This window comes from Pseudorasbora parva, chromosome 7, assembly GCF_024679245.1.
Source record: "Pseudorasbora parva isolate DD20220531a chromosome 7, ASM2467924v1, whole genome shotgun sequence".
Classification (NCBI taxonomy): Eukaryota; Metazoa; Chordata; class Actinopteri; order Cypriniformes; family Gobionidae; genus Pseudorasbora; species Pseudorasbora parva.
Window position 1 is genome coordinate 45,982,847 of NC_090178.1, and position 26,812 is coordinate 46,009,658.

Sequence of the window (26,812 nt, forward strand, 5' to 3'; positions counted from 1 at the left end):
AGCTCACAGTTTTTCGACCGCACGGCAGAGAAGCAAACAGGGTTGATTGATTGTAAACAGTAGCAAAGGTATGGGCTTGTTATTTGTATTCTAATGCTTGGAAAGAAGAAGACACAACAGGAAGCTTACTGGAAGCAATTGTTTTATCATTGAAGCACAATAAACAAAGACACTTTGCATTTTACCTCCGTCTGCATGGACTCTGTTTGTCCGCGTCTAAACTTACTCCTACTACCAACGAGCGGCTTAATGGAAAGCCGCTACACACACTCTCAAGTTTATCTCCTCTAAAGCTTCATAAGAGATCTCAGTAACATCACTCACTGTGCTCAGATTATTCTCCTTAACCAGAGACACTCACACTCTCACGTTTATCTCCTCTAAAGCTTCATAAGAGATCTCAGTAACATCACTCACTGTGCTCAGATTATTCTCCTTAACCAGAGACACTCACACGCTCACGTTTATCTCCTCTAGAGCTTCATAAGAGATCGCAGTAACATCACTCACTGAGCTCAGATTATTCTCCTTAACCAGAGACACTCACACTCTCACGTTTATCTCCTCTAAAGCTTCATAAGAGATCTCAGTAACATCACTCACTGTGCTCAGATTATTCTCCTTAACCAGAGACACTCACACTCTCACATTTATCTCCTCTAAAGCTTCATAAGAGATCTCAGCAACATCACTCACTGTGCTAAGATTATTCTCCTTAACCAGAGACACTCACACGCTCACGTTTATCTCCTCTAAAGCTTCATAAGAGATCGCAGTAACATCACTCACTGAGCTCAGATTATTCTCCTTAACCAGAGACACTCACACTCTCACGTTTATCTCCTCTAAAGCTTCATAAGAGATCTCAGTAACATCACTCACTGTGCTCAGATTATTCTCTCTAACCAGAGACGCTCACACTCTCACGTTTATCTCCTCTAAAGCTTCATAAGAGATCTCAGTAACATCACTCACTGAGCTCAGATTATTCTCCTTAGAGACACACTCACTCTCACATTTATCTCCTCTAAAGTTTCATAAGAGATCTCAGTAGCATCACTAACTGAGCTCAGATTATTCTCCTTAACCAGAGACACTCACACTCTCACGTTTATCTCCTCTAAAGCTTCATAAGAGATCTCAGTAACATTACTCACTGAGCTCAGATTATTCTCCTTAACCAGAGACACTCACACTCTCACATTTATCTCCTCTAAAGCTTCATAAGAGATCTCAGCAACATCACTCACTGTGCTAAGATTATTCTCCTTAACCAGAGACACTCACACTCTCACGTTTATCTCCTCTAAAGCTTCATAAGAGATCTCAGTAACATCACTCACTGTGCTCAGATTATTCTCCTTAACCAGAGACACTCACACTCTCAAGTTTATCTCCTCTAAAGCTTCATAAGAGATCTCAGTAACATTACTCACTGAGCTCAGATTATTCTCCTTAACCAGAGACACTCACACTCTCACGTTTATCTCCTCTAAAGCTTCATAAGAGATCTCAGTAACATTACTCACTGAGCTCAGATTATTCTCCTTAACCAGAGACACTCACACTCTCACGTTTATCTCCTCTAAAGCTTCATAAGAGATCTCAGTAACATTACTCACTGAGCTCAGATTATTCTCCTTAACCAGAGACACTCACACTCTCACATTTATCTCCTCTAAAGTTTCATAAGAGATCTCAGTAACATCACTCACTGTGCTCAGATTATTCTCCTTAACCAGAGACACTCACACTCTCACGTTTATCTCCTCTAAAGCTTCATAAGAGATCTCAGTAACATCACTCACTGTGCTCAGATTATTCTCCTTAACCAGAGACACTCACACGCTCACGTTTATCTCCTCTAAAGCTTCATAAGAGATCGCAGTAACATCACTCACTGAGCTCAGATTATTCTCCTTAACCAGAGACACTCACACTCTCACGTTTATCTCCTCTAAAGCTTCACAAGAGATCTCAGTAACACGAGTCACTGTGCTCAGATTATTCTCCTTAACCAGAGACACTCACACTCTCACGTTTATCTCCTCTAAAGCTTCATAAGAGATCTCAGTAACATCACTCACTGTGCTCAGATTATTCTCCTTAACCAGAGACACTCACACTCTTACGTTTATCTCCTCTAAAGCTTCATAAGAGATCTCAGTAACATCACTCACTGTGCTCAGATTATTCTCCTTAACCAGAGACACTCACACTCTCACGTTTATCTCCTCTAAAGCTTCATAAGAGATCTCAGCAACATCACTCACTGAGCTCAGATTATTCTCCTTAATCAGAGACACTCACACTCTCACGTTTATCTCCTCTAAAGCTTCATAAGAGATCTCAGTAACATCACTCACTGAGCTCAGATTATTCTCCTTAGAGACACACTCACTCTCACATTTATCTCCTCTAAAGTGTCATAAGAGATCTCAGTAGCATCACTAATTGAGCTCAGATTATTCTCCTTAACCAGAGACACTCACACTCTCACGTTTATCTCCTCTAAAGCTTCATAAGAGATCTCAGTAACATCACTCACTGTGCTCAGATTATTCTCCTTAACCAGAGACACTCACACTCTCAAGTTTATCTCCTCTAAAGCTTCATAAGAGATCTCAGTAACATCACTCACTGTGCTCAGATTATTCTCCTTATAACATATATATATATATATCTCCTTATATGTATGTATGTGTGTATATATATATATATATATATATATATATATATATATATATATATATATATATATATATATATATATATATATAGTGAGGCATGCTGCTAGGCTTTACTGTGACATTGTTACACCCTTATAATGGGTACACGTTTATATTGGGACTATTTCAGACCGGTCTGGTAGGAACCGCTGCGGAGACGTACAGTCCCTGCGTGACTCGCCTTTAATTTGATTAATATTGTATATTATTAACACTACACGTCTATTCAATACAGTTGTGCAAATGGTTGCTTTACAAACATACAAAAGTGTGCTTCTTTTTCATAAGGGCACAGCTTTTGTTTTGTTTTGGGTTTTGTTCGATGTACAAAATCAATGAATAAAAATAAAATAAAATAAAAACTGTATTCTGCTAACTGGCCAAACTCTCATCCTCATTACTGAGCACTGCCACCTAGCAATGTCCTAACCACCCAGTACAATCTGGACACTACAGAGCAAAAACTCTTAAACCACAGGTAACACTTTAGCCAGAAGGGTCCAGAATTATACATTAGTTAAGCATAAATACACTAGCTATAAATTATGAACTTAACATGTAGTTAAACCAACAACTTAAGATATTAATTGCCACACATTCAATGTTCCTTAAAATGTTTATTAAGCCCGCACACACACACACACACACACACACACACACACACACACACACACACACACACACACACACACACACACACATTGATTACATTTACATGGACAGCAGTAATCTAATTATTGACCTTATTCTGAATAAGACAATATGATTAAGTTGTTCACGTGACTTGCTTTTTGAATAATTCGTAATTCGTGACTTTGGCAGATTTGTTCAAATGTAATGGACTCGGGGAAACCCGCTGTAACTTCACCTGCGGGTATCGCTGTTGGACAGTGTTACTTTGCAATAAAAAATATAAAAATCACTAGTTTTTATGTTTTATATCCATTCTGTCATGGTTCATGAATCCGCTGTCTCTCTCTCGTCTTGTGAACTGTCTGTGGGCGTGGTCACTGGTCAGCGCTGATCAACTCTGATCAGCGCTGTTCAGCAGCGCCAGCTGGTTATCATCAGTGTGTGTCTTTATATGTTCAGTAACTGGTGTCTCATGTTGTCAGATCGTTGTGGTTCCTGTGTGTGTTCCTGCTGTTCCCCGCTGTTCATGGTCCCTGGAGTTTGCTCGTTCTTTGTCGTCGTCTGCTGTCGTCTGGTTGTTCCACTCAGCACCGGGATAAGAGCACTTCAATTGGATCACTCACGGGATTAGAGCACCTTCACCACGCTTTCCACCGAGGTCCCTGCGTTCGTTGTCATCGTCTTGTGGCCGTCTGACCCTGTGTTCTTCGTGGCTTGTGCCAATCTAATAAAGAGCTTTTGCATTTGCATCCACTGTCTATGTATCGATACAGAACGATCTGACCATCGATGGATGCAGCAAGCGCTAAAAGTTGGGACGAATTTCCCTCCCATAGTATTGCAAGGATGGACCAGCAAGAAGAGGGCATCGCCAACACAGGGCGGGCGGTCCAAGCTCTTGTAACGCAGGTGTCCGAGCTCACCCGACAACTTCAACTACTTCAACAACAACAACTAGCCCCACTGCGCCGCCCACACCGCCTATACAACCCATTGCCATCAAGGAGAGTTCCCCACGAGAGCCGCGCCTACCCACCCCGGAGGGTTATGCAGGTGACCCAGATTACTGAGGAGCATTCTTGACCCGTTGTTCGATGTACTTCTCTTTACAGCCACTGACATTTCAACAAGAGAGATAGAAGGTGGCATTCGTGCTCACATTACTGTCGGGCAAAGCGGCTCTTTGGGGAACGGCGGTGTGGGAAAGTAAAGATCCATGCTGCGCCTCGTTCCAGGCACTCTCCAAAGAGATGAGGAGGCTCTTCGATCGTATGGTGGCGGGTAGGGAGGCGGCCAGACTACTAGCCTATCTTCGCCAGGGAGAACGCTCGGTGTCGGAATACTCCATCCAGTTCCTCACCCTGGCCGCAGAGTGCCGTTGGAACGAGGTGGCTCAGTGGGACCGATTCCTGCATGGGCTGGCTGACCGTGTCCAAAGAGAGATTTATATGCTGGACCTCCCTTCTAATATCAACGGACTGATAGAACTGGCATTAAGAGTCGATGCTCGGCTGAGCAGGATGGGTCGATTTCAGCATGGACTACAGTCTCGTGAAGTGGAGGAGGCACGCAGCGACAGGAGAGACACGGTCAGCCCCGTCTCTGATCACGAGCCCATGCAGGTGGGGAGAACTCGGCTTTGCCGGGAGAAGAGAGAGAAGCGGAGATCCCTGGGACTGTGCCTGTACTGCGGCAAGCCAGGTCACTTCATCAACTCCTGCCCGGTAAAAGATCAAGCCCGGTAGTAACGCTGAGGCTACTATCGGGTGGGATCTACGTTAAGACCTCACCATCATCCACTCTCCTTCCAGTAAGACTTAGGTGGGCAGCTCACAAGCACGACACTGAAGCACTGCTGGATTCGGGAGCGGAAGGTAATTTCATGGACTTTGAACTAGCTAAGAAACTTAAAATCCCCTTCTCACCACTCCATCATCACATCTCAGTCAATGCCCTCAATGGCCAACCACTTCCCAACATCGCACACATCACTGACCCTCTCACGCTCATCATATCCGGCAACCACACTGAGACAATACACTTCTACATCATGCACTCTCCACATCGCACTAGATTTTTTTACCGCCCTCCCAGGGCAAGACGGTCGTTTTGACCGCCGTGGACCGGTTCTCGAAGGCGGCCCATTTCATTCCCTTACCCAAATTACCCTCCGCTAAGGAGACAGCGGTTACTGTCATTGATCACGTCTTTTGGTTACATGGCCTCCCGACAGACGTGGTGTCTGACAGGGGTCCCCAGTTGGTGTTCAAATTTTGGCGAGAGTTTTGTAAACTTCTGGGAGCGACTGTTAGTTTATCTTCGGGGTTTCACCCGCAGAGTAATGGTCAAACTGAGAGAGCCAACCAAGAGTGTTGCGATGTTTGGTCTCCAGGAATCCTTCCTCCTGGAGTCAACAACTGTCTATGGTTGAGTATGCACATAACACGTTACCAGTGTCATCCACGGGCCTGTCGCCGTTCAAATGTAGTGTAGGTTACCAGCCACCAGTTTTTCCCAGTTTGGAATCCGAAGTCGCGGGCCCCTCCACGCCTTTATCCAGAGGTGCCGTCACACCTGGAGCAGATCCCATGAGACTCTTCTCCAGGCGGAGATGCGCACCAAGGCAAAGGCCGATCGCCACCGGTCTACGCCTCCCATATATACGTTGTTGGTCAAAAAGTGTGGCTTTCTACCAAGAACATTCCTCTCCAATCCGTATCAAACTTGCTCCTAAATTTATTGGCCCGTTTCCTGTCACCAAGATCATTAGTCCGGTGACAGTCCGACTCAAACTCCCTCCTGCGTACAGGAGAATTCACCCCGCCTTTCATGTGTCTAAAATAAAGCCTGTGTTTCATGCACTGATTAATCCGCCTGTCCCGGATTGTTCATAATGAACAGTCAAGCAAAACACACACCGCCCATAGCAACGCGTTATGGCAACGACATTTCAGACTTACAGATACGTGAAAGATAAACGGGACTTTTCTGCCATTTGTTGTTTTGTACACGTGGTTATATTAGTTATAATTCAATTTCTGTTTTATTGGCCACAATTTTATTGATAATTTTTGAAAGGGGCACTTTTGATTAATTTTCAAAAAGGGTAGGGCTCGAACCCTCAAAGCCCTCCCCTTTGCACTAGTGTGTGCGTAACGTTATGTGTGCTGTCACAAAATGCTCTCCGATAATGAGACTAAAATAGGCATACTCCACGTGTCTTAATCTGATTTGCGTTAAATTCGATTATGACTTTAATCGGATTAAGGTCATTAGAAATCGTATTGTCTTAATCAGATTAATATCGGAGCATTGTTGTCCATGTAAATGTACTCACTCACTCACTCACTCACTCATGTGTGTATGTGCTTGGATCTATAATTGCAGATTGCACTTGGGGATTCTCTCTGGGTTTCTTAATCCAGCTCTGATGCTCATTACGACACAGGAACACATGAGGGCTCAGCCAGATCCAATGGAAAGTACTTTTTGAAGAAAGCACTCATTTTCTTGTCTTTAGTACTTTCTGAAAAAATAAGAACATAAATAATATGTTATTAGAAACATCACTGACCACAGAACTGAACAACTAGTTGTTAAGGACGTTAAATGTGGTCGTCCCTCCTGAAACTTTACAGTGTGTGTGTGGACATTGTAATATTGCATCTCAAATGCTCTGTTGACATTCACCTCCTGGGCCGTTCATTTCAGGAGAAGCATTCATGCCATCACTGACATCCACCTTCCGATCTTCTGCAGACACAGGTTCAGTGTCAGGCGCATCCAACGGGAAATACTTTTTTAAGAAAGCACTAATCTTGTCTTTAGTACTTTCTGAAAAAAAGAAGAAAACAAATAATATGTTATTAGAAACATCACTAACTGCAGGTCAAAAATGAATAATAAGTCTAACTTGAAAGAAATTTCTGTTTGCATCTCAGTCGTTCTGCACACACACAGTTCAGTCATTTACGGGAGTGACGACCACAATTACAAAAACTACACTCAGTGTGTACGGAACAGAACTGATAGTTGTTAAATGACGTTAAATGTGGTCGTCATTCCTGAAACTTTACAGTGTGTGCGTGGACATTGTAATATTGCATCTCAAATGCTCTGTTGACATTCACCTCCTGGGCCGTTCATTTCAGGAGAAGCATTCATGCCATCCCTGACATCCACCTTCCGATCTTCTGCCGACACAGGTTCAGTGTCAGGCGCATCCAACGGGAAATACTTTTTGAAGAAAGCCTTCATCTTGTCTTTAGTACTTTCTGAAAAAAAGAAGAAAACCAATAATATGTTATTAGAAACATCACTAACCACAGGTCAAAAATGAATAATTAGTCCAACATGAAAATAAATTTCTGTTTGCATCTCATTCGTTCTGCACACACACAGTTCAGTAATTTACAGCAGTGACGACCACATTTACTCAAACTATACTCAGTGTGTACGGAACAGAACTGATAGTTGTTAAATGACGTTAAATGTGGTCGTCCCTCCTGAAACTTCACAGTGTGTGTGTGGACATTGTAATATTGCATCTCAAATGCTCTGTTGACATTCACCTCCTGGGCCGTTCATTTCAGGAGAAGCATTCATGCCATCCCTGACATCCACCTTCCGATCTTCTGCAGACACAGGTTCAGTGTCAGGCGCATCCAACGGGAAATACTTTTTTAAGAAAGCCCTCATTTTCTTGTCTTTAGTACTTTCTGAAAAAAAGAAGAAAACAAATAATATGTTATTAGAAACATCACTAACTGCAGGTCAAAAATTAATAATAAGTCCAGCTTGAAAGAAATTTCTGTTTGCATCTCAATCGTTCTGCACACACACAGTTCAGTCATTTACAGCAGTAACGACCACAATTACAAAAACTATACTCAGTGTGTACGGAACAGAACTGAACAACTAGTTGTTAATAACGTTAAATGTGGTCGTCACTCCTGAAACTTTACAGTGTGTGCGTGGACATTGTAATATTGCATCTCAAATGCTCTGTTGACATTCACCTCCTGGGCCGTTCATTTCAGGAGAAGCATTCATGCCATCACTGACATCCACCTTCCGATCTTCTGCCGACACAGGTTCAGTGTCAGGCGGATCCAACGGGAAATACTTTTTTAAGAAAGCCTTCATCTTGTCTTTAGTACTTTCTGAAAAAAAGAAGAAAACAAATAATATGTTATTAGAAACATCACTGACTGCAGGTAAAAAATGAATAATAAGTCTAACTTGAAAGAAATTTCTGTTTGCATCTCAATCGTTCTGCACACACACAGTTCAGTTATTTACGGGAGTGACGACCACATTTACTCAAACTATACTCAGTGTGTACGGAACAGAACTGATAGTTGTTAATAACGTTAAATGTGGTCGTCCCTCCTGAAACTTTACAGTGTGTGCGTGGACATTGTAATATTGCATCTCAAATGCTCTGTTGACATTCACCTCCTGGGCCGCTCATTTCAGGAGAAGCATTCATGCCATCCCTGACATCCACCTTCCGATCTTCTGCAGACACAGGTTCAGTGTCAGGCGGATCCAACGGGAAATACTTTAAGATAGGACTCATTTTCTTGTCTTTAGTACTTTCTGAAAAAAAGAAGAAAACAAATAATATGTTATTAGAAACATCACTAACTGCAGGTCAAAAATGAATAATTAGTCGAACTTGAAATAAATTTCTGTTTGCATCTCAATCGTTCTGCACACACACAGTTCAGTCATTTACAGCAGTAACGACCACATTTACAAAAACTATACTCAGTGTGTACGGAACAGAACTGAACAACTAGTTGTTAATGATGTACAATGAGAGATATGAGATGACAGATGATAAGACCAGAGATTTATCTCGTCTGTATGTGCAGTGCAAGAAATCACAGGTAAAGTGGTATGAGCCTGGACTTATTCGTGCTGCCAGATCTTGCAAGCAAATCAGCAGAAATGCTCATAAAAAAACGAAATAAATTAAATACTGCAACCCACACCAGAAGACATTAATAACGACATAAACTCGACCGCTGTATGAGCCAAACTTACATAAAATGAAATAAAAACTGCTTGGACATGGCAACACAGCGAGAGTGCGCTCTGAAGTTTCAGGAGTAAGTTGTGGTCCGTATACACATGGAATGATCATTTTGGGGACTCACTCCTGCATTTAAATGTATTTATAACTCCTGAAACTTCACAGTGTGTGCATGGACATTGTAATATTGCATCTCAAATGCTCTGTTGACATTCACCTCCTGGGCCGCTCATTTCAGGAGAAGCATTCATGCCATCACTGACATCCACCTTCCGATCTTCTGCCGACACAGGTTCAGTGTCAGGAACGTTTGCATCTGGGACACACGACTCCTTGGGTCCAGGCAGATCCAATTCAGGCTCCGTCACGGGATCACACAAAGGCTCAGCCGGATCGATCGGAAAATACTTTGGGCAAGCACTCATTTTCTTAATCACTTTGGTAAAAAGAAGAAGAAAACAAATCATCTTTTATTAGAAACATCACTAACCACAGATCAAAAATTAATAATTAGTCCAACTTGAAATACATTTCTGTTTGCATCTCAATCGTTCTGCACACACACAGTTCAGTCATTTACGGGATTGACGACCACAAAAACTATACACAGTGTGTTGGAACTAAACTGAACAACTAGTTGTTAATGACGTTAAATGCGGTCGTCACTCCTGAAACTTTACAGTGTGTGCGTGGACATTGTAATATTGCATCTCAAATGCTCTGTTGACATTCACCTCTTTTAGGGCCGTCCTTTTCGTTCTCTGGCACTTCTGCTGGCCAGTGGACAGTAACCAGATTCACTTCAGGTTCAGGAGCCGGATTCATCCAAAAGAGTGTTCTGATGAATCCATTAATCTTTCTCGCTATCCACCCTGTGGTAGTTTCTGAAAAACAAATAATGTGTTATTAGAAAAATCTCAAACCACAGATTAGACATGAATAATTAGTCTGACTGGAAAGACATTTCTGTTTGCTTCTTATTGTAATGTTGCATCTCAAGCTCTGTTGACAACAGGGTTGGGAAGGACACTTTTAAAGTGTATTTCACTCAAATCCATTGAATTAGATAAACAGGGTAAATGTACTCTTTTTGTCTTCTGGGAAACAGTTATTGTAGTTGTTTCTGAGGGCAGTACTCAATGAAAGTAAGCATCTATTATATCAATTGGCTTATTCAGGACAGTCCTAAATAAAAGTAACATGCAATTTTTATGACCCTAGATCCCTCTTATTTTGTTAATATCATAATGAAACGAATTAATGAAATGTTGCATATTCTGCAAGGAGTATGAAGAAGTATGAGCAGAACTGTATCTTAGGATGCTTTTGCAGACTGTCAGAGTCTGAGAATCCCCAATTGCTTTTTACATGATTTGCCGTTACACTTTAAATTAATGTTTAAATGAAATAAATGACGAGCAATCACTGTGGCAATCTAAAGAAAATATTGGATGTGACATTAACTCATTTGATTACCACCCATTTAAAATATAAATGTTGTATTTTAAACACATAACTAAGTTACATCCCGAACCCAGGTTGACATTCACATTCAATTTATATTTATTTGTAGATGTGTCAACATTACAATTTAGATTAAACTGCTATCAGAGGTGACTGTGTCTAAGACCCTGTTTACACCTAAGATGGGTTTCAGTCGATCAGATCACAAGTGGACGACACTCATTACAGGAGTAAACCGTCTTTGAGCTTGTCCATTTTTGACCACTTCTGGAGGTATTCAGAAACACATCTGTCCTAATGCGTTAACATTATGGGAAGCGCAGGATTTAAACTTTGAGTGGAGACCCAAGCTTGGTTTGAAGATGAAAAAACATACCAAGCACAATTCGTCTCGTCTGTCAGAGCAGAAATGAAAGCTGTTCTTTGGTTTTATCTGGTTGGTTTCATATGTAAATTGTGTGAGCATATTTCATCCAGAACCCGCCCACAGACCCTCCCCTCAAAGAAATCAGGACAGAAGTGGTTGAAAGTGGACAAAAGAGACGGATTCAAACACGTTGTAAATGAGAACGTGTCTCCCTCGTATGACGAATGACCAGAACGCATCTTAATACCAGGTGTAAACCGGGCCCAATTAATGTCCATATGTCAGAAATGTACACAATACAAATCATGCAGTTTGCTAACATCATGTATTAATTTAAGCAGAAATAATGATTTCATTAAAACAAGTTGTGATCATCGTAATGATTACAGCAAGTTATGTGGAAAAGTTGTGAGTGGTGCATATTGAGCATTCACCTGTCGAGTTACAGGTTATGTCGAGATGCAGATCCTCGCCCTCTAAAGCGGCGTGACTGACTGACATGCCCTCATCGTCCACCTCCAGCTGTGTGGTGTCGCCCGGTAAGCACCCGAGAAGATCATAGATGCTGTCGGTGACCATTAAGTCCACCTGCATATTCTCCTCATCCGGGACCCAGACACTGTCAATAAGGAACAACTCGCCGTTCACGTAAACCTCCAGAGGCACCTCTCTGCAGTTTGAGATTGAAGCCATTATTTTGAATGCTGATCAAATCCAAAGGAAACGGGTAATATCGGATCAGATGTACAAAACTGTATGTGTGATGCACAGCGCACTGTGTGTGGCTGTACAGTCCGAGTCTATATTCTGTGGCTATGCACGCGCTGAATGTAGACTCTGTATAAAATGATGGTGCTTGTAAAGTTGTTAAAAGTTAGTATCGGTAGGTTATTGCTGTAAGATATAAGTAAGTTAGTCAGATGTGAAGCTCAAAATCGCTCGGATTATCGCTGTGCTGAAGAAACTGCAAGTGAGTGTTTATAGTAAATGCCTGTGACGCAAGAGCTGTCTGTGACGCAATCATACATGACGCTCCACAGTCGCCATAGAAACGGATTGATTTACAGCAGCAGGTTTATGTTGCTGCTGACTCACTAATGATCATCTATATATTATTATTAATGTAAAATAAATAATTTAACACAATTTCCTATACTCAAATTACATTTACTGACTGGATTTCAATCACCTTAGGGGTGGGTAACAATAGAAAATTTAACGTTACCAGTTTTCCAGTCAGTGTTTGCGATGCACTCTACCTCCAGCGCCACCATATTTAACACACAAACAAAAACACAAAATATTTATTTACTAGATTTTTTAAAGGCCGAATTGTGAAGGTTGAATTAAATGGGTTGATAAAAACATCGCGTAAATCAATAAATTGACTTGCAAGTGGTCCAGTCCTGTGTGTACTGTAGTGAACCTAAGTGTACTGTAGTCCGATTCACGAGCAAATGACTCATTTGAGCAGATTCTTTTCATGACTCGTTTTATTTTCACTCACGTAACGTTTCACTGGTTTTAATCTTGAATCAGCTCTAACGAATACGAAACGAAACCTTCTGAATGAACTTGAGGAATTCGTCAAAGCGATTATTAAATCAATATTTGACACACTGAACCGATTCGCAAGTTAAAGAAAGCTCTTTCACACGACAAATATACAGATAGTAACGATAAAAAAGTTCTAAAAAGCTCATGAATAGCAGAGTTCACACCATCTATAAAGATAAAGAGCTAATCTTTGGAATCACTTGCAGAACTATTTTTTTTCCAGGTGAGAAAAACATTGACAATCAGAATCATAACGACCTCGAGCATTTAAAGCGGCAGACAAGCAGAATGAACAGAACGATATTGTCCGCTGGTGTGGACGGAAATAGCTTTTTATAGTTCTCTTTAACCCCTTACCTGCCATCTCCCGATCTGGCAAATGGAGCTTTAGACATTCTCATAGTATAAAGACAGCTGCTCGTACGGTATTCTGTGCAAACTGGGGGCCGGTGTGATGAGACGTCATGCTCGGCTAGATTCGCTGAGACCTCGTTCATCTTCGGATGCGGAGCTGCGCATGGAATTATAAAAACTGCGTATTTTGCTTTTGTTGTATGGTGATATTTTTGGAAATGTTTCAACAACAAAAAAAAGCAATGATATTTGTCCACTGGAACGATCACTTTAAATTGAAAATGGTTTACATTACGCAATTATATTTTAAACAGGTGGAATTAGAAATACAGGCCCCTAATAAAAGCCTGCTTCAAATAAAAGCCGGCAGTTCAGGTAAATAATGGCAAATAAATAATGCTAACGTAAGCAGCCATGGCACTGAGCGAGCAATAGTCATTACTTCAAAATGGCAAACAGTCAAAGTTATTATGCGAGTTAACTCATAAATCCGTCATTGTGAAATAAAGTAGACTTTTACAGCTGAAATGATGAGTGATTAAGCATGCTTGGAACAATTACAGAGGAATATTGTAATACATCACAATCAAGGTACAAGGAAGGGAGACAACTGCTATATCTCTAGGTAGGCTGACTGAGTTTTTCGCAGCTTGTTTATAGTGTAATATGATACAATCGGGTCCAGTCGGGTCTGTTTCTTCCCGCTGGGTTCGGTTCCAACTATCAAATAATAGACGGGTTCATGTCGGTTCCGAGTACTATAGTTTTGGCATTTCTCGGATCTACACGGGTCCGGGTCCAGTTTTTGAAATAGTGTAGAACATTGCGGGTCTCTTCGGGTTCGGGTACGAATTTTTGGACCCTACTCTGGAGCGATTGTTATGCAATAAAACCTACATAGTGCACCTTTAAGTGCAAATAGTCAACAAAATGACAAAAGTCGCCATATCACTTAGAGTGATAATAGTGTAGTGGTAAGACGCATGGCAGGAAGTTTTGATGCAAATCGTCCCGAAGTTCGAATTTTTCTTTTGCCAAACTCACTCTACTCCTATATCACATAGCCTATCAGATCGGAAAGGCACTTTTTATTTTCAATAAAAATGAACAAAACATTTTAAAAGTGTAAATAAAGCGTCTAAAGTTTGTTTAATAATAAAGTGTTTATTGATTCGTGGTTGGTGAACAGAATTATATAATTTGTCTTAAAATAGTGGGTGGGTCTTGTTCCACATAAAATGGTTCCAATGCCCATGATGCATGCGCTTACCTCAGAGGCCGTTTCTAAAAACCAAGTACATGAACTTCAGTAATTCTGACATGCTTGGTTATCTAATAATAATTAGATAACCAAGGACGTCCCAGATACGTACTAAATTTGTAATATATTGGTAATTCCATGAGGTCTCCTGCTCGTAATTTCATTACCATAATTTGCAGGTTCATTATGTTTTTATTTATTATGTTCTGATTATAAGAATTTGCTATTTAAAATGTGTAATTAAATTAATATTAAGTTAATATTTATACTTCTATGGTATCTTTCCTGAATCATTTGAAATGCCAACTAGCAACTGGTATGCTAGCACAGCATATTGCTATGTTTAACATTATAATGCTGAGCACAGAGTATCTTGAATGCTTGTTTTGCACCAAAATACCTTCGCTGGTGACCTCTGCTGGTTAAAATCGTGTAAATGCAACAAAACTCAGGCCAAACATGCAATAAAAACCTGTTGCAAATGTTTTGTTTAAAGTAAAATCTATCAAATGCAATGAACTAATCTAATATGATTAAATATCAAGAGTCTGTGTAATATGTGTTCTTTCGTCAATTTTCAGTGCTTGTTTTGTTTGTTCCATGGATTTTTCAGCTAAACAGGCCAATAATAGCCTGACGTGGTCATACTCACTTCTAGTCAGAATATGAGTCTGATGCTCCATTGGGCTGTGATTATGGGGCGTTTCAACCGAACCAGAAAAGACATCAATTGGATAAACCTTACAACCAATCAGAGCAACGAAGCGACGTCAACAGAGGTATTTATGTGTGTGTCTGCTATTCAGTTTTTTTGAAAGAAAAAAAAACTTCCTATGCCGTTTGACTGATTTGCACAACCGTGGGTTTGCACCATCTCAACTTACTTGAGTCAAAAAGTGATTTATTTACTTGTGGAGATTTAGGTGATAAAGGCACCAGTAGTATATTCCTGCACAACCGGAGGCTGCAGTTTCAGGACCCCAGTTTCAGGACCGCAATTCTAGGACCCTCGTTTTTTGTGACAGCCCCACCTACAGAACTGGATGATATAGCGGTGTGCTGCAGTTTCAGGACCTCAGTTCTATGACCCATGTGGTTTAGTTAGTAGCCTACATAGTATCAAAATATTTAATCTCAGGAGTATATTTTGTGATTTTTTTTTTTAATTCAAAATGCATCAGAGGTTAATTACAAAGTGTGTAATAATTGCTTTGAGTCACATTTTTAAATTTAAACTAAATACTTTACACAAAAAATAAATGGAAAAATGTATATAAATCTTTAAAAAAAAGTTGAGTACCTTAAAAATCTATAGAATTATACTGTATATTGATTAACCTCCTTAAGTTTAACTAATTAGTTCATTATCAGGTAAAATAAAGATTAAATAAGTATATGCAGTCACTAAATTACAGCCAGATATTTTAAAGGTTGTAGAGAGGCAAGACAAGACTCGAGAATGATTGAAGAATATATATTTATATGTCATTTTTGCAATAACAACAGCACCAAAAAGACCCCTTTTTTCATCAGTTGCTGCACAAACGGAATGGCCGGCTTCACCTCTGAAGAGAGAGAGAGAGAGAGAGAGAGAGAGAGAGAGAGAGAGAGAGAGAGAGAGAGAGAGAGAGAGAGAGAGAGAGAGAGAGAGAGAGAGAGAGAGAGAGAGAGAGAGAGAGAGAATTAAATAAGAAACATTTGTTTAACATGTTTAACTGAAATATATATCTCTGATTTAACACTTATTGGAGTTGTAGAGAGAGAAAGCCAAACAGAATATTCATGTTACTCATGTCTAATTCCAAACTCCAAATTTGTAAGCATATATAAGAGCAATGCCCATCAATTGAGACCATGGTGCTATACAGTTGAAGCCAACTATTGTAAACATTTCCTATATACCTTACTTAGCTAAATGGATGACAAATGACAGTCATTATACTAATCTGGTGAACATGGTAATCTAAAAAAAATAAGTCAAGGAACAAAATTAACTGTAGATGAAACATCAAAAAGAAAAAATGTAATAAAAAACAGCACAAGGTATTAAAACCAGCAAGTGTTACAGAGAAAAATACAAATATATATTATGTAATACCCTTCTATTTTGTAGCGCTCCATCTGAAAAAGACACTTCCAGTTTTCAATGAAAGGCACGTCCAGCTGAAAGATGTGTGACAGTGACAGATACTATAGTATTATATACTTGGCAAAAAAAAACAAAAAACACTGAGACTTTACCATAGCATGAAAATCCACCAATTTCCACAGTGATGGCGTGGCAATCCCTAAAAGCAACAAAAAAGGTAACATACATGTCAAAAGCCATTGCCATCTCGGTTACATTATGACATCTACATGATATGCAGAATGGAAAATATGCATTTATTAATCACGGCAATATCATGCCCAGTCTTTTCAGTCCAGCTCCAAGGATTTGTGCAAGATTCATACAGAAAAATAATAAAACCAATATATCAGCACAGGCTATAAGAACATAGCCACAGTATATATTTCTGAACTTGTCAAACATTATGCATCATTTAGACAGACTAATATTATAGTGCAACCAGGCAGTCAGCGCAGATGAAAGATATTTTATTCTTAACTATGGTAAAACAGTGAGTATTCAGCAAGTTTGCCCACTAATACAGTAAGCTACAGGTAAATCTTACACACCCTTACTTCAACATGCTTTTGTCATCTTTTTAAGTTTATTTAATGTGCTGGCTAGATGTATTATAGTCATTAAAAATCAACAAGGATTTAATAAATCATGGCCACGCCACGATCAAGAACATCATAGCCTAGTTAATAAAACTATTACACAAATTCTTTATTCGTCTGAATTAATTATTAATTCATAGTTATCAGCTCTCACTTTGGCTATTTTGTTTCGTTTAAATGTTATAAAATACAACTTAATTGAATATCGGTACTCACAGTCTGATCGGTGTCCATCGTCCATCTTAAATGAGTGTTTTGGTGATTCAATTCGGTAGGTGGTGCTGTTGTCACAAAAAACTAGGGTCCTAGAACTGCGGTCTTAGAACTGGGGTCCTGAAACTGCAGCCTCCGGTTGTGCTCCACAGGGTAAAAGGCTCCTTTGATTTTATTCTCCTCTAAACCACCAGATGGCACAAAAACTTACCTCAAAACTTTCCAAAACATCCACTTTTCAAGTTGCACCAGTTGAAAAGTACTGACCTTAGACATGATCAGGTAGCACAAAGTTGATTCAGTGCAAATATGATCTAATATTTTATGTTTTGTTTTTATTTATTTTATTTGTAGATTTAAGTTGCAAATAAGAATCACAAAAAATATTGAATATATTTGAGACAAAGGTCTTGTTAATGTTTGTCAGTTTTGTTCAAATCAACAATTTTGGATATGTAAAAGTATGAGGCACCCCTACTGTTGGGGCAAAAGGCATCATGTTTAACATGATAATAATAATCAGCCGCTGACTTTTCCATTTGCTGACACGACATGGTTAGATTCAGATTGTAAGTATATTTTTAGTTGGGTGTCCAGTGTCCACCTTAGAGATAATCACCATATTTATAATGAAACCATCATATTTAAAAATATGATATTAATCATATCATAGGCTATAATAAAATATAATGTATTGCTATTGCTGTAAATCTATATTAAATTATTATAGGATCTCCTTCAATGCTTTCAGAATATTTACTTTTTTTAAATTATTTTCTTTATAATTTTCAGATATTTTTCTATATTAACCTATTTGAATGAAAGCTTATTTATCGATCAAAAATGTATATGTTTATTTTTCAGAATAAACAGAAAATAGTGCAAACTTTGCTTAAGTGATTGTTTTGAACAAGTATTAATGTGGACATTATTAAAAACAGAATATCATTTTTGTATGCCTTTTGCCCCATGTGTGGTGCCCTCGCCACCCCCATACATTTATAAGACTTTTAAACTAAATAAACAACTTTCATTATTTTTTTCGCACAAAATCTATTGCTCCATAAATGTTCAATACAAACATATACTTTTTTATGTAACCATACAATATGGGAGTGATGTAAAACTCATTTTTCTTAAGGTGTGCCTTTAGCCCCGTTATACCGTATGTGTGGCCCATAATGACTAATGAGCCTACACTGTGTGAATGCAATGTACAGACTTCACATATATCATTAATTGCTGATGCTCATAACAGCTCATTTTTGCATAATGCTGATGGCATATATTTATCTCAATTTGATTGACTGATGAGGGGCTGTAAGGCTACTAGTGTTGACCACAATAATAAATCGTTTTAGGTTTAATCTTATCCATCAGTTTGAATGGCTTTTTTAAAGTCAGTTGTCTCTTTTAGAACTACCATATTTTTCATCACTTACAATATGACTTTGCAGTAAAAACACATAATATTTGGAAAGACACGTGTCAATCTCTCCATATATCAGTGCTTGGACTGTGCCGCTTTCACTTTTATTGTAGATCCCTGCTGTGAACTCTGGAAAGAAATACTGAGAGAGTGAATCTGTTGAGACCTGCTACAAAACCTCCACAAAGGAATATTTTATGAATTTATTGATACTACAAATAACAGTTATGACAGATCTACAAAGTATAAACCTTATACAAATTTCTTCACTTCATCGTTTACAAATGGATTGCCTGTCACCTTGTTGCTCAAGCTAAAGTTGAGATTTCAACATTAATGTCAATTATGTTTTATTATATACAAATACAAACACAAGAAATCTGTCCTCAAATGTTTGAAAGTGCAACACTCTTAAAAATAAAGGTTCCAGAAGAGTTTTTGGTTACTGTTTATTTTACAGTGTCCTTTTTACATAATGTTACATGTACTTACCATAGTGATAGCAGTAAATAATGCATAATTACACGCAACTAACCCTCCGCCAAATCCTAACCCTGGTAAGTACATGTAGTTAATTAATATCACTCAGTACTTAAATATATAATTATTACACTGTAACAATGACACCTTAAAATAAAGTGTGACTGAGTTTTTTTGTTCCCTCAGTGATGCTAGAAGAACCATTTTGGGATCTTTTTGTGAAGAGTTCTTAAAAAAACGTGAAGACCATTGTGATTTAATCTTTTTCTATTGTGAACCATTTGTGGAATAGCACACGATGGATTCCTCATGGGTCGATATAGAACCTTTATTTTTAAGAGTGTATCTAAGCATGTGTTTTCGTAGTTATTTATCAACTAGAGAGTCGCAAAATGCATTTACACGCATTGTAAAGAGCTTCGTTTTTCCTGAGACACGCCGTATTTTATGCTATAAACACTTGAAATCAGTCAGGAACCTTAAGATAAAAACATTACAAACATTTGAAATAACATCTGAATATCACACATGATGTATTTCTATTACAATCAGTTTATAAAAGCAAATCTAGTAAAATATCTCAGTCCATCCAGGAGATTATAGGCATTTCAAACACGAGAGTTTAAGCATATGTTTTGCCACTATAAGCATTAGATGTTTGGCAAGTCGACTAATTTAGGAACTCCTTTCATTTTAATCCTATTACCTCGGCCTTCTCTGCTCCATTCCATTGGGCAGGAATCCCGCGATAATGGGAACTGGCCATATGAGGGCAGCGACGCTCCATATTATGATGACTAAAGTCATGAAACAAGCCACCAGAGTGGATTCGATGGGTTTGCGGTTGAGCCTCCAGCTCCGGTCACCCTTCAGCTCGTCCAAAGCGAAATCCACGCAGCAGAAATGCACGGAGTCGCCCGTCTGCTGGCCCTCTGACCTGCCCCGTCTGAATCTCCGGTACCGGGACAGACCGCATCCCACGCACAGGCGGAACTCCTGCTGGCCGCCCGTGACGCCCAGGTGCTCGATGTAGACTGGCGAGATCGCGCGGTTGTACGCGGCGGAGAAGAACGCCTTGCCGTGGTTGTTGGTGGTGTACATGAGCACGTCGCACTGGAAGCCGAAGTTGCTGTCCCAGCGCGCCACGAGTTTGGTGGGCAGTCTCTCCACGCTCACGTTGCACTGCGAGGAGGCTTCGGGCTCCTCCACGGATCTCTTCGAGTAGCCCACATCCACTTCCAGGCTGGCCAGAAATCTGCCGGAGGAGTTGATGGGCGGCAGCAGGAGGTCCTCGTCGCTCCAGCCGTGGGAGCAGCGGGCGGGAGCGGTCAGAGCCAGCAGGAGAGTGATGGAGATGCTCAGCATGGCAGAGCGCGCGGTTCCTCCAGGCGCATGGTGGTCTCGCACTCGCTCTTTATTCCGTGGTAGTTGCTCAGCAGCTCGTCGTATATCTGCTCCATCAGTTACGCGTGTGTCCTGTGCGCTTCCGTGGACGTGCTGTCTGTGCGCGCGGTGACCGAGCGCACGGCTGCGCGTCAGTGTGTGGCTGTGAGTTGTGCTCCTTCACCTCACCGCTTCAGCTCGTCTACAGGGGTAGGGAGGCTTCGCGGCAGAGACCACTGTACACTTCAGATGACAGTAGGCGATCACGTGGGCTCAGAAAGATCATTTCCCACTCCGAAGATGGACAGTCTTTAACCCTCTGGTACTGTTCGCGAATTTTTTGTTTTTATTATTAATTAAATGTTTGTACTATATTTTAGTTGGTGGGTCATTCCTGTTATACAGTGACTTTTCTGTCTCTATGATTTTACTTATATTTTCTATAAAATGAGTCACATATTTAAAAGACGTGGCTTAAATTATATATTTAGGTCTTCTTCATCACTTAAACAGATATAAAAGTATCATATTTTACACACCTTTTTATTGATCTATACATTCAATTTAATAATGTCCTCAGTACAAAGTAATAAACTTCAACAAGAACTATAAACCATCAAATGATAAATATCTCAAAATATTATTAGATTATGTTATAGAATAGGCTAAACTACCCCTAATCATACATATAAATTATGTGAAACTATTGTTATTTTTTTTACGATTATCTTAATTTACCGTGTCCCTGAAGTCATCTTCAACCCTGATAGAATGTTATTGTCTAACATTTTCATTATTAACATTTTGTGATAGCTATGTATATGTCCCTAACAGGGTGGGATACCTTCACGGCCAGTGTCTGTACAATGAATCTATCCCATAATTATTATTTCTTTAGTCCCCGACTTTGACCTATATGTATTCATAATATAGTTCTAACATGTCACTATTTTGGTAGAACGCTAAAAACATGAAAATCAAATAATTATTTTTCCAACACAAGCCAAAATGTTACCGCATACCAGGAATGACCCTGATAATGTTTTTAATTAAACATTTTTTATTTTTAGGGGATTTTATTATACAAAATTATATTTACTATAGTAGGGGGAGCAGGGCTAACGCTTGATGACTGTCTCAGTTTGTGTAAATCCACTTGGGGTTCAGATTATTTATTTTTTCCCATATTAATTTCACACATCTAGTACAATTATGTGGCTTTGTTTTATACAGTGTATACTTTTTTTCTTAATTTAACTCGAAAGAATGGAAGTGAAATGTGACAACATGCCCCAATTTCCAAGACAAACGAATTATGATTAGTAATGATTAACTTTTACAAATAAAATAATGGCATTTTTAATCATTAAAAATAAAATAAAATTTAATTTGACATCAAACACATCACAAAACACTGCTATAGTTAAAAATGTAACTAATAATATCTTAACATTGACTCTCAGTCTTTATTCACATTTCTCATGGTTTCTCAAAATTCATAAAGTATAGAATATAATATCATAGTCTTAACAGTGCACATTTTAACACAGTGTGACAACATGCCCCACCTGCGCAACTGGCATATAAATGAGATTTTAGAAATTTAGATCAGCATTAAAAAACTGTTAAGTAACAGATATAAGATTAAAATAATATCAGATGTCTAATTTTAAATAAAACGGATGAAAAATTTACTTAAGTAAGAAATAAAGAAGAAATAAAGAAATGTTCAGTGCCAACCAAAGATATTTTAATTTGGGTGCAAATTCTTCTGTATATAATGTTGATATGTGCAACTAGTAAACACACCTAACAAGTTTTGTCATGCTGGCAAATGTGAAAAGTGGCAAACCATGTGTGTTAAAACTAACTCGGTGTAAGTTTGTGCCCCGCTCTTCCCTAGTTAAAAGCATGGACCATTTCCAAATTAAACTGTCATAAATCTTGAATGCTTTGGAGCAGACTTAAGTTAGGCCTCTTTCAAAGATTACACTTTATTTCTGAAGGTGTATCACTAAAAAAAGTTAACTTGAAAAAAGTTGTAACATTTTACATTTATTGTTATGAAAATGTAGCCTAGAAATCTAGACGCACCCTAGCGGCAGCAAATCTAATCTGCCCGCGAGTGTCGTCTAGCAACTCTTAATACACTTCTGAGCTGTAATCGCCAAACTCTTGCCGGGCCAATCACATCATTTATAGAGTCGGTGGGCGGGGCCATAATGGCGACGGCCGAGTTGCGTTTGCGTGCTTCTAGTAAGCACAGAAACTGGTGAACGGCGGTCTTTCGAATCAGCTTTGACCGCGACTCTGGAAGACTTGGAGTTAAGCTTTTCTCTGAGAAAAGAACAAAGAACGGCACTGAAGTCATTCTTAAAAAGGGAAGATGTGTTCGGAGTTTAGCCGACTGGATACGCCGAATGTTTAATCTATCAGCGAGCTCTGCTTCACCTTCGTTGCTCTGGTTGGTGTAGCGCTATCCTATCGCGTGCAGACGGAGTTTGAAAGACAACCGTTTATCCGCCCCTCGGATTGAGCTGTCAATGGGGAGTTTCCAGACCAAACATCTTGATGTGGGTCTGGCTTGTCAGGCTAATGAAAATGCAAAAAACTAAACAACAAAAAAAACGTTTTTTTCAATTTTTATATGATATTTTCCAAAACACATTTTACTCAAATCCATGTATCTAAACAAGTTGTATTTCAAATGTGAGCTTGGTATCTCACAAAACGAGCTTTCAGTAAGGATTTGTTTGGGCGCAGTACCAAACATTTTCAATAGATTAAATTTGTCCACCATTTCCAATGCATTCATTTTTGACTCCAATCTTTCGAATAATCTTATGAATATCTATTGATCTAATAGGACTTTTGACCTGCAATGTTGGCAGAATAATAATCATGCAATGTCTGTTCGTCGGCCAGAGGAGAACTGGCACACAGACTGAGCCTGGTTTCTCTCAAGGTTTTTTTCTCTATTCTGGTCCTGAAAGAGTTTAGGTTCATTGCCCCTGTCGCCTTTAGCTTTTGGCTTGCCCAGTTGGGGACACTTAAATTTCAACTAAATTATTGATCTGCCCACATTGACACTATATTAATACATAATGACACGCTTTATAAATAAAGGTGACTTGACTGATGTACTGTATAAAGGTTAAGTTTAACCAACATAAACAAAAAAAAGCATGATTTTTTTGTATTATTTATTATCTTAACTGACTCACCTGTGCCCTGAGGGATCACCAAATATAAATATGTTTATGGACCTGTCGTGTGATATAAATACGAGTCGTGTAGTTCAACACTGTTTCAGTCACTTTACAATGAACTTCTTTACCATATGTAGATACTGAAGTAAAGAATATTTGAATGACGTTGTTACATTAATAAGAATTTGACGGCATCTTGTCTCTGCAAGATGAAAATGGCTAATTGCTTATATGAAACATGTATGATTAGTTGTCTTTAGGGATGTTTAAATGGCTTAATTAAAGCTTGAGTACTGCCTCCCGTTTGATGCGCAAGCCGTTGATGTGACAAACACATTACCTCCATTTGCACCTGAAAGATGAACTCCCGTCTGCCCTCCATGCTGGGTTTTAAAGCAGAATGGATTATTCATCCTCTTTTCTTCACACCGTCCAAATTCCCAAATACTGGCCCTGAAATAAAATATGCTTCACACAATGTGGCAGTGAACAGAGGAAAAATGTAAATGGATTTCTTGTTCATTAATTATGCTATAAAAATGTAAATTGCTCCAGTGCCAAAAATGCTAATGGGACCAAGATAAAAGCCTCCTTTGTCAAAGCAGAATGTATGAAAGATTCAGAATATTTCTCTTCTTTTTAAAATCAGGAAAGAGAGTGAGAGAGATTGTAGATTCTGAGTTGCCTTATGCTCGCTTTGTGAAGAGCCCCACTGTCTGAAAAAAGAAAACGCACACATTTACACTGTAATTAGGTATCGGCTGTCAATTGTTTTTTCCCCTGCCTGTTCCAGTTCCTGTATAGATTCGGCTCTAGATGTTTCATTGATTCCAGGTCTTAAATTTCCTTCACGCCACTAAAGACAGATTGTTCCACTGTACCGTCAAAACACAGAAACCAGAATACCTCTGTCCCGGCATAGAGTCTGCTGTCACACAGATGTCAAAGAACTGAAATAAGGAACTCAACATGAAAGGTTATTAATGTTAAGTGTAATCAAAGAACAAACTGGTGCGACGTAATTTCTACAGACCTCTAATGGGACATGGTGATGGAAAAAATATAAAAATGTATGAGATGAAATTAAAGATCATTTGTCAATGCTTTCGCGTTGCCTCAAGAAACTTTGCGTTCACTCACAATTTTTTTATGTGAAAGCAAAAACATATTGTTTCCCTCATATCTGATGTATTTTTTCCATCACCATGTCACTTTAGGGACTCCATACAGGACTTCATACATTTCAAACAAAATCAACTAAGTTTTTTGGGATACTTTTCAGAACTTTTTTCGAACTTTTTTTGAACTTTTCAGAATGCTGGTAAACTTTTGAACTACTATTAGTCTGTGGCGATGATGTAATAGGTAGATGTGGCTCTGAGACTCCATCTTGCCTTATTTGATATGAAAATCTTCTCGGGTTAATTTCTTCTGCTCAGACCGTAGAGGTCAGATGCGAGTAGAAACATGAACACACTGAAGAGCTGTTTTATAGTAGAAATTAAAGTTGTATTTCTATTTTTTCTGCTTTAAAGGACCACTGAAGTGACTTGACAAGCACAGAATTATTCAATGCATTGATGTAACCTCCGCTGAAAGAGGAAGACAGGGTGAGGTATATCGAACAGTTCCCCCTTTTTTAAAACAGCCATTTAGTTTATATCACAGCTGGACCGACTCAATCACATGATCGGCTCTGTGCTATTGTGACTCTGGACCGACTCGATCACATGATCCGCTCTGAGCTGTCGTGACTCTGGACCGACTCGATCACATGATCCGCTCTGTGCTGTCGTGACTCTGGACCGACTCGATCACATGATCCGCTCTGTGCTGTCGTGACTCTGGACCGACTCGATCACATGATCCGCTCTGTGCTGTCGTGTCTCTGGACCGACTCGATCACGTGATCCGCTCTGTGCTGTCATGACTCTGGACCGACTCGATCTCATGATCCGCTCTGTGCTATTGTGACTCTGGACCGACTCGATCACATGATGCGCTCTGAGCTGTCGTGTCTCTGGACCGACCCGATCACATGATCCGCTCTGAGCTGTCGTGTTTCTGGACCGACTCGATCACATGATCCGCTTTGATCTGTCGTGTTTCTGGACCGACTCCTGTGCTATCGTGACTCTGGACCGACCCGATCACATGATCTGCTCTGTGCTGTCGTGACTCTGGACCGACTCGATCACATGATCCGCTCTCTGCTGTCATGACTCTGGACCGACTCGGTCACATGATCCGCTCTGTGCTGCCGTGACTCTGGACCGACTCGATCACATGATCCGCTCTGTGCTGTCGTGACTCTGGACCGACCCGATCACATGATCCGCTCTGTGCTGTCGTGTTTCTGGACCGACTCGATCACATGATCGGCTCTGTGCTGTCGTGTCTCTGGACCGACTCGATCACATGATCCGCTCTGTGCTGTCGTGACTCTGGACCGACTCGATCACATGATCCGCTCTGAGCTGTCGTGTCTCTGGACCGACTCGATCACATGATCCGCTCTGTGCTATTGTGACTCTGGACCGACTCGATCACATGATCCGCTCTGTGCTGTCATGACTCTGGACCGACTCGATCACATGATCCGCTCTGAGCTGTCGTGTCTCTGGACCGACTCGATCACATGATCCGCTCTGTCCTTTCGTGTCTCTGGACCGACTCGATCACATGATCCGCTCTGTGCTGTCATGACTCTGGACCGACTCGATCACATGATCCGCTCTGAGCTGTCGTGTCTCTGGACCGACTCGATCACGTGATCCGCTCTCTGCTGTCATGACTCTGGACCGACTCGATCACATGATCCGCTCTGTGCTGTCGTGACTCTGGACCGACTCGATCACATGATCCGCTCTGTGCTGTCGTGACTCTGGACCGACTCGATCACATGATGCGCTCTGAGCTGTCGTGACTCTGGACCGACTCGATCACATGATCCGCTCTGAGCTGTC

General features: G+C 39.9%; 3 protein-coding genes across 3 annotated transcripts in view; 1 reads left to right on the forward strand and 2 right to left on the reverse strand.

Annotated features, from left to right (window-relative positions):
- Positions 1-3,380: 3,380 nt before the first annotated feature.
- Positions 3,381-13,287, reverse strand: LOC137083947 (uncharacterized). Its single transcript, XM_067449879.1, has 10 exons — positions 13,148-13,287; positions 11,668-11,903; positions 10,137-10,286; positions 9,620-9,838; positions 8,820-8,963; positions 8,381-8,524; positions 7,934-8,080; positions 7,493-7,636; positions 7,053-7,196; positions 3,381-6,888 (listed from the first exon to the last, which is right to left on the reverse strand). The coding sequence occupies exons 1-10, from the start codon at positions 13,285-13,287 to the stop codon at positions 6,800-6,802; spliced, it is 1,557 nt and encodes a 518-aa protein (XP_067305980.1). The 3' UTR covers positions 3,381-6,799.
- A 5,675-nt stretch (positions 13,288-18,962) lies between these two features.
- LOC137083894 (transmembrane protein 158) lies at positions 18,963-20,851 on the reverse strand. Its single transcript, XM_067449840.1, has one exon. The coding sequence runs from the start codon at positions 20,617-20,619 to the stop codon at positions 19,957-19,959; it is 663 nt and encodes a 220-aa protein (XP_067305941.1). The 5' UTR covers positions 20,620-20,851; the 3' UTR covers positions 18,963-19,956.
- Positions 20,838-26,812, forward strand: part of LOC137083893 (uncharacterized) — a 52,198-nt gene continuing 46,223 nt past the window's right edge. Inside the window, exon 1 of the mRNA XM_067449839.1 lies at positions 20,838-20,959. The gene's annotated coding sequence lies outside the window, so the exon portion shown is untranslated. The remainder of the gene's footprint in view (positions 20,960-26,812) is intronic.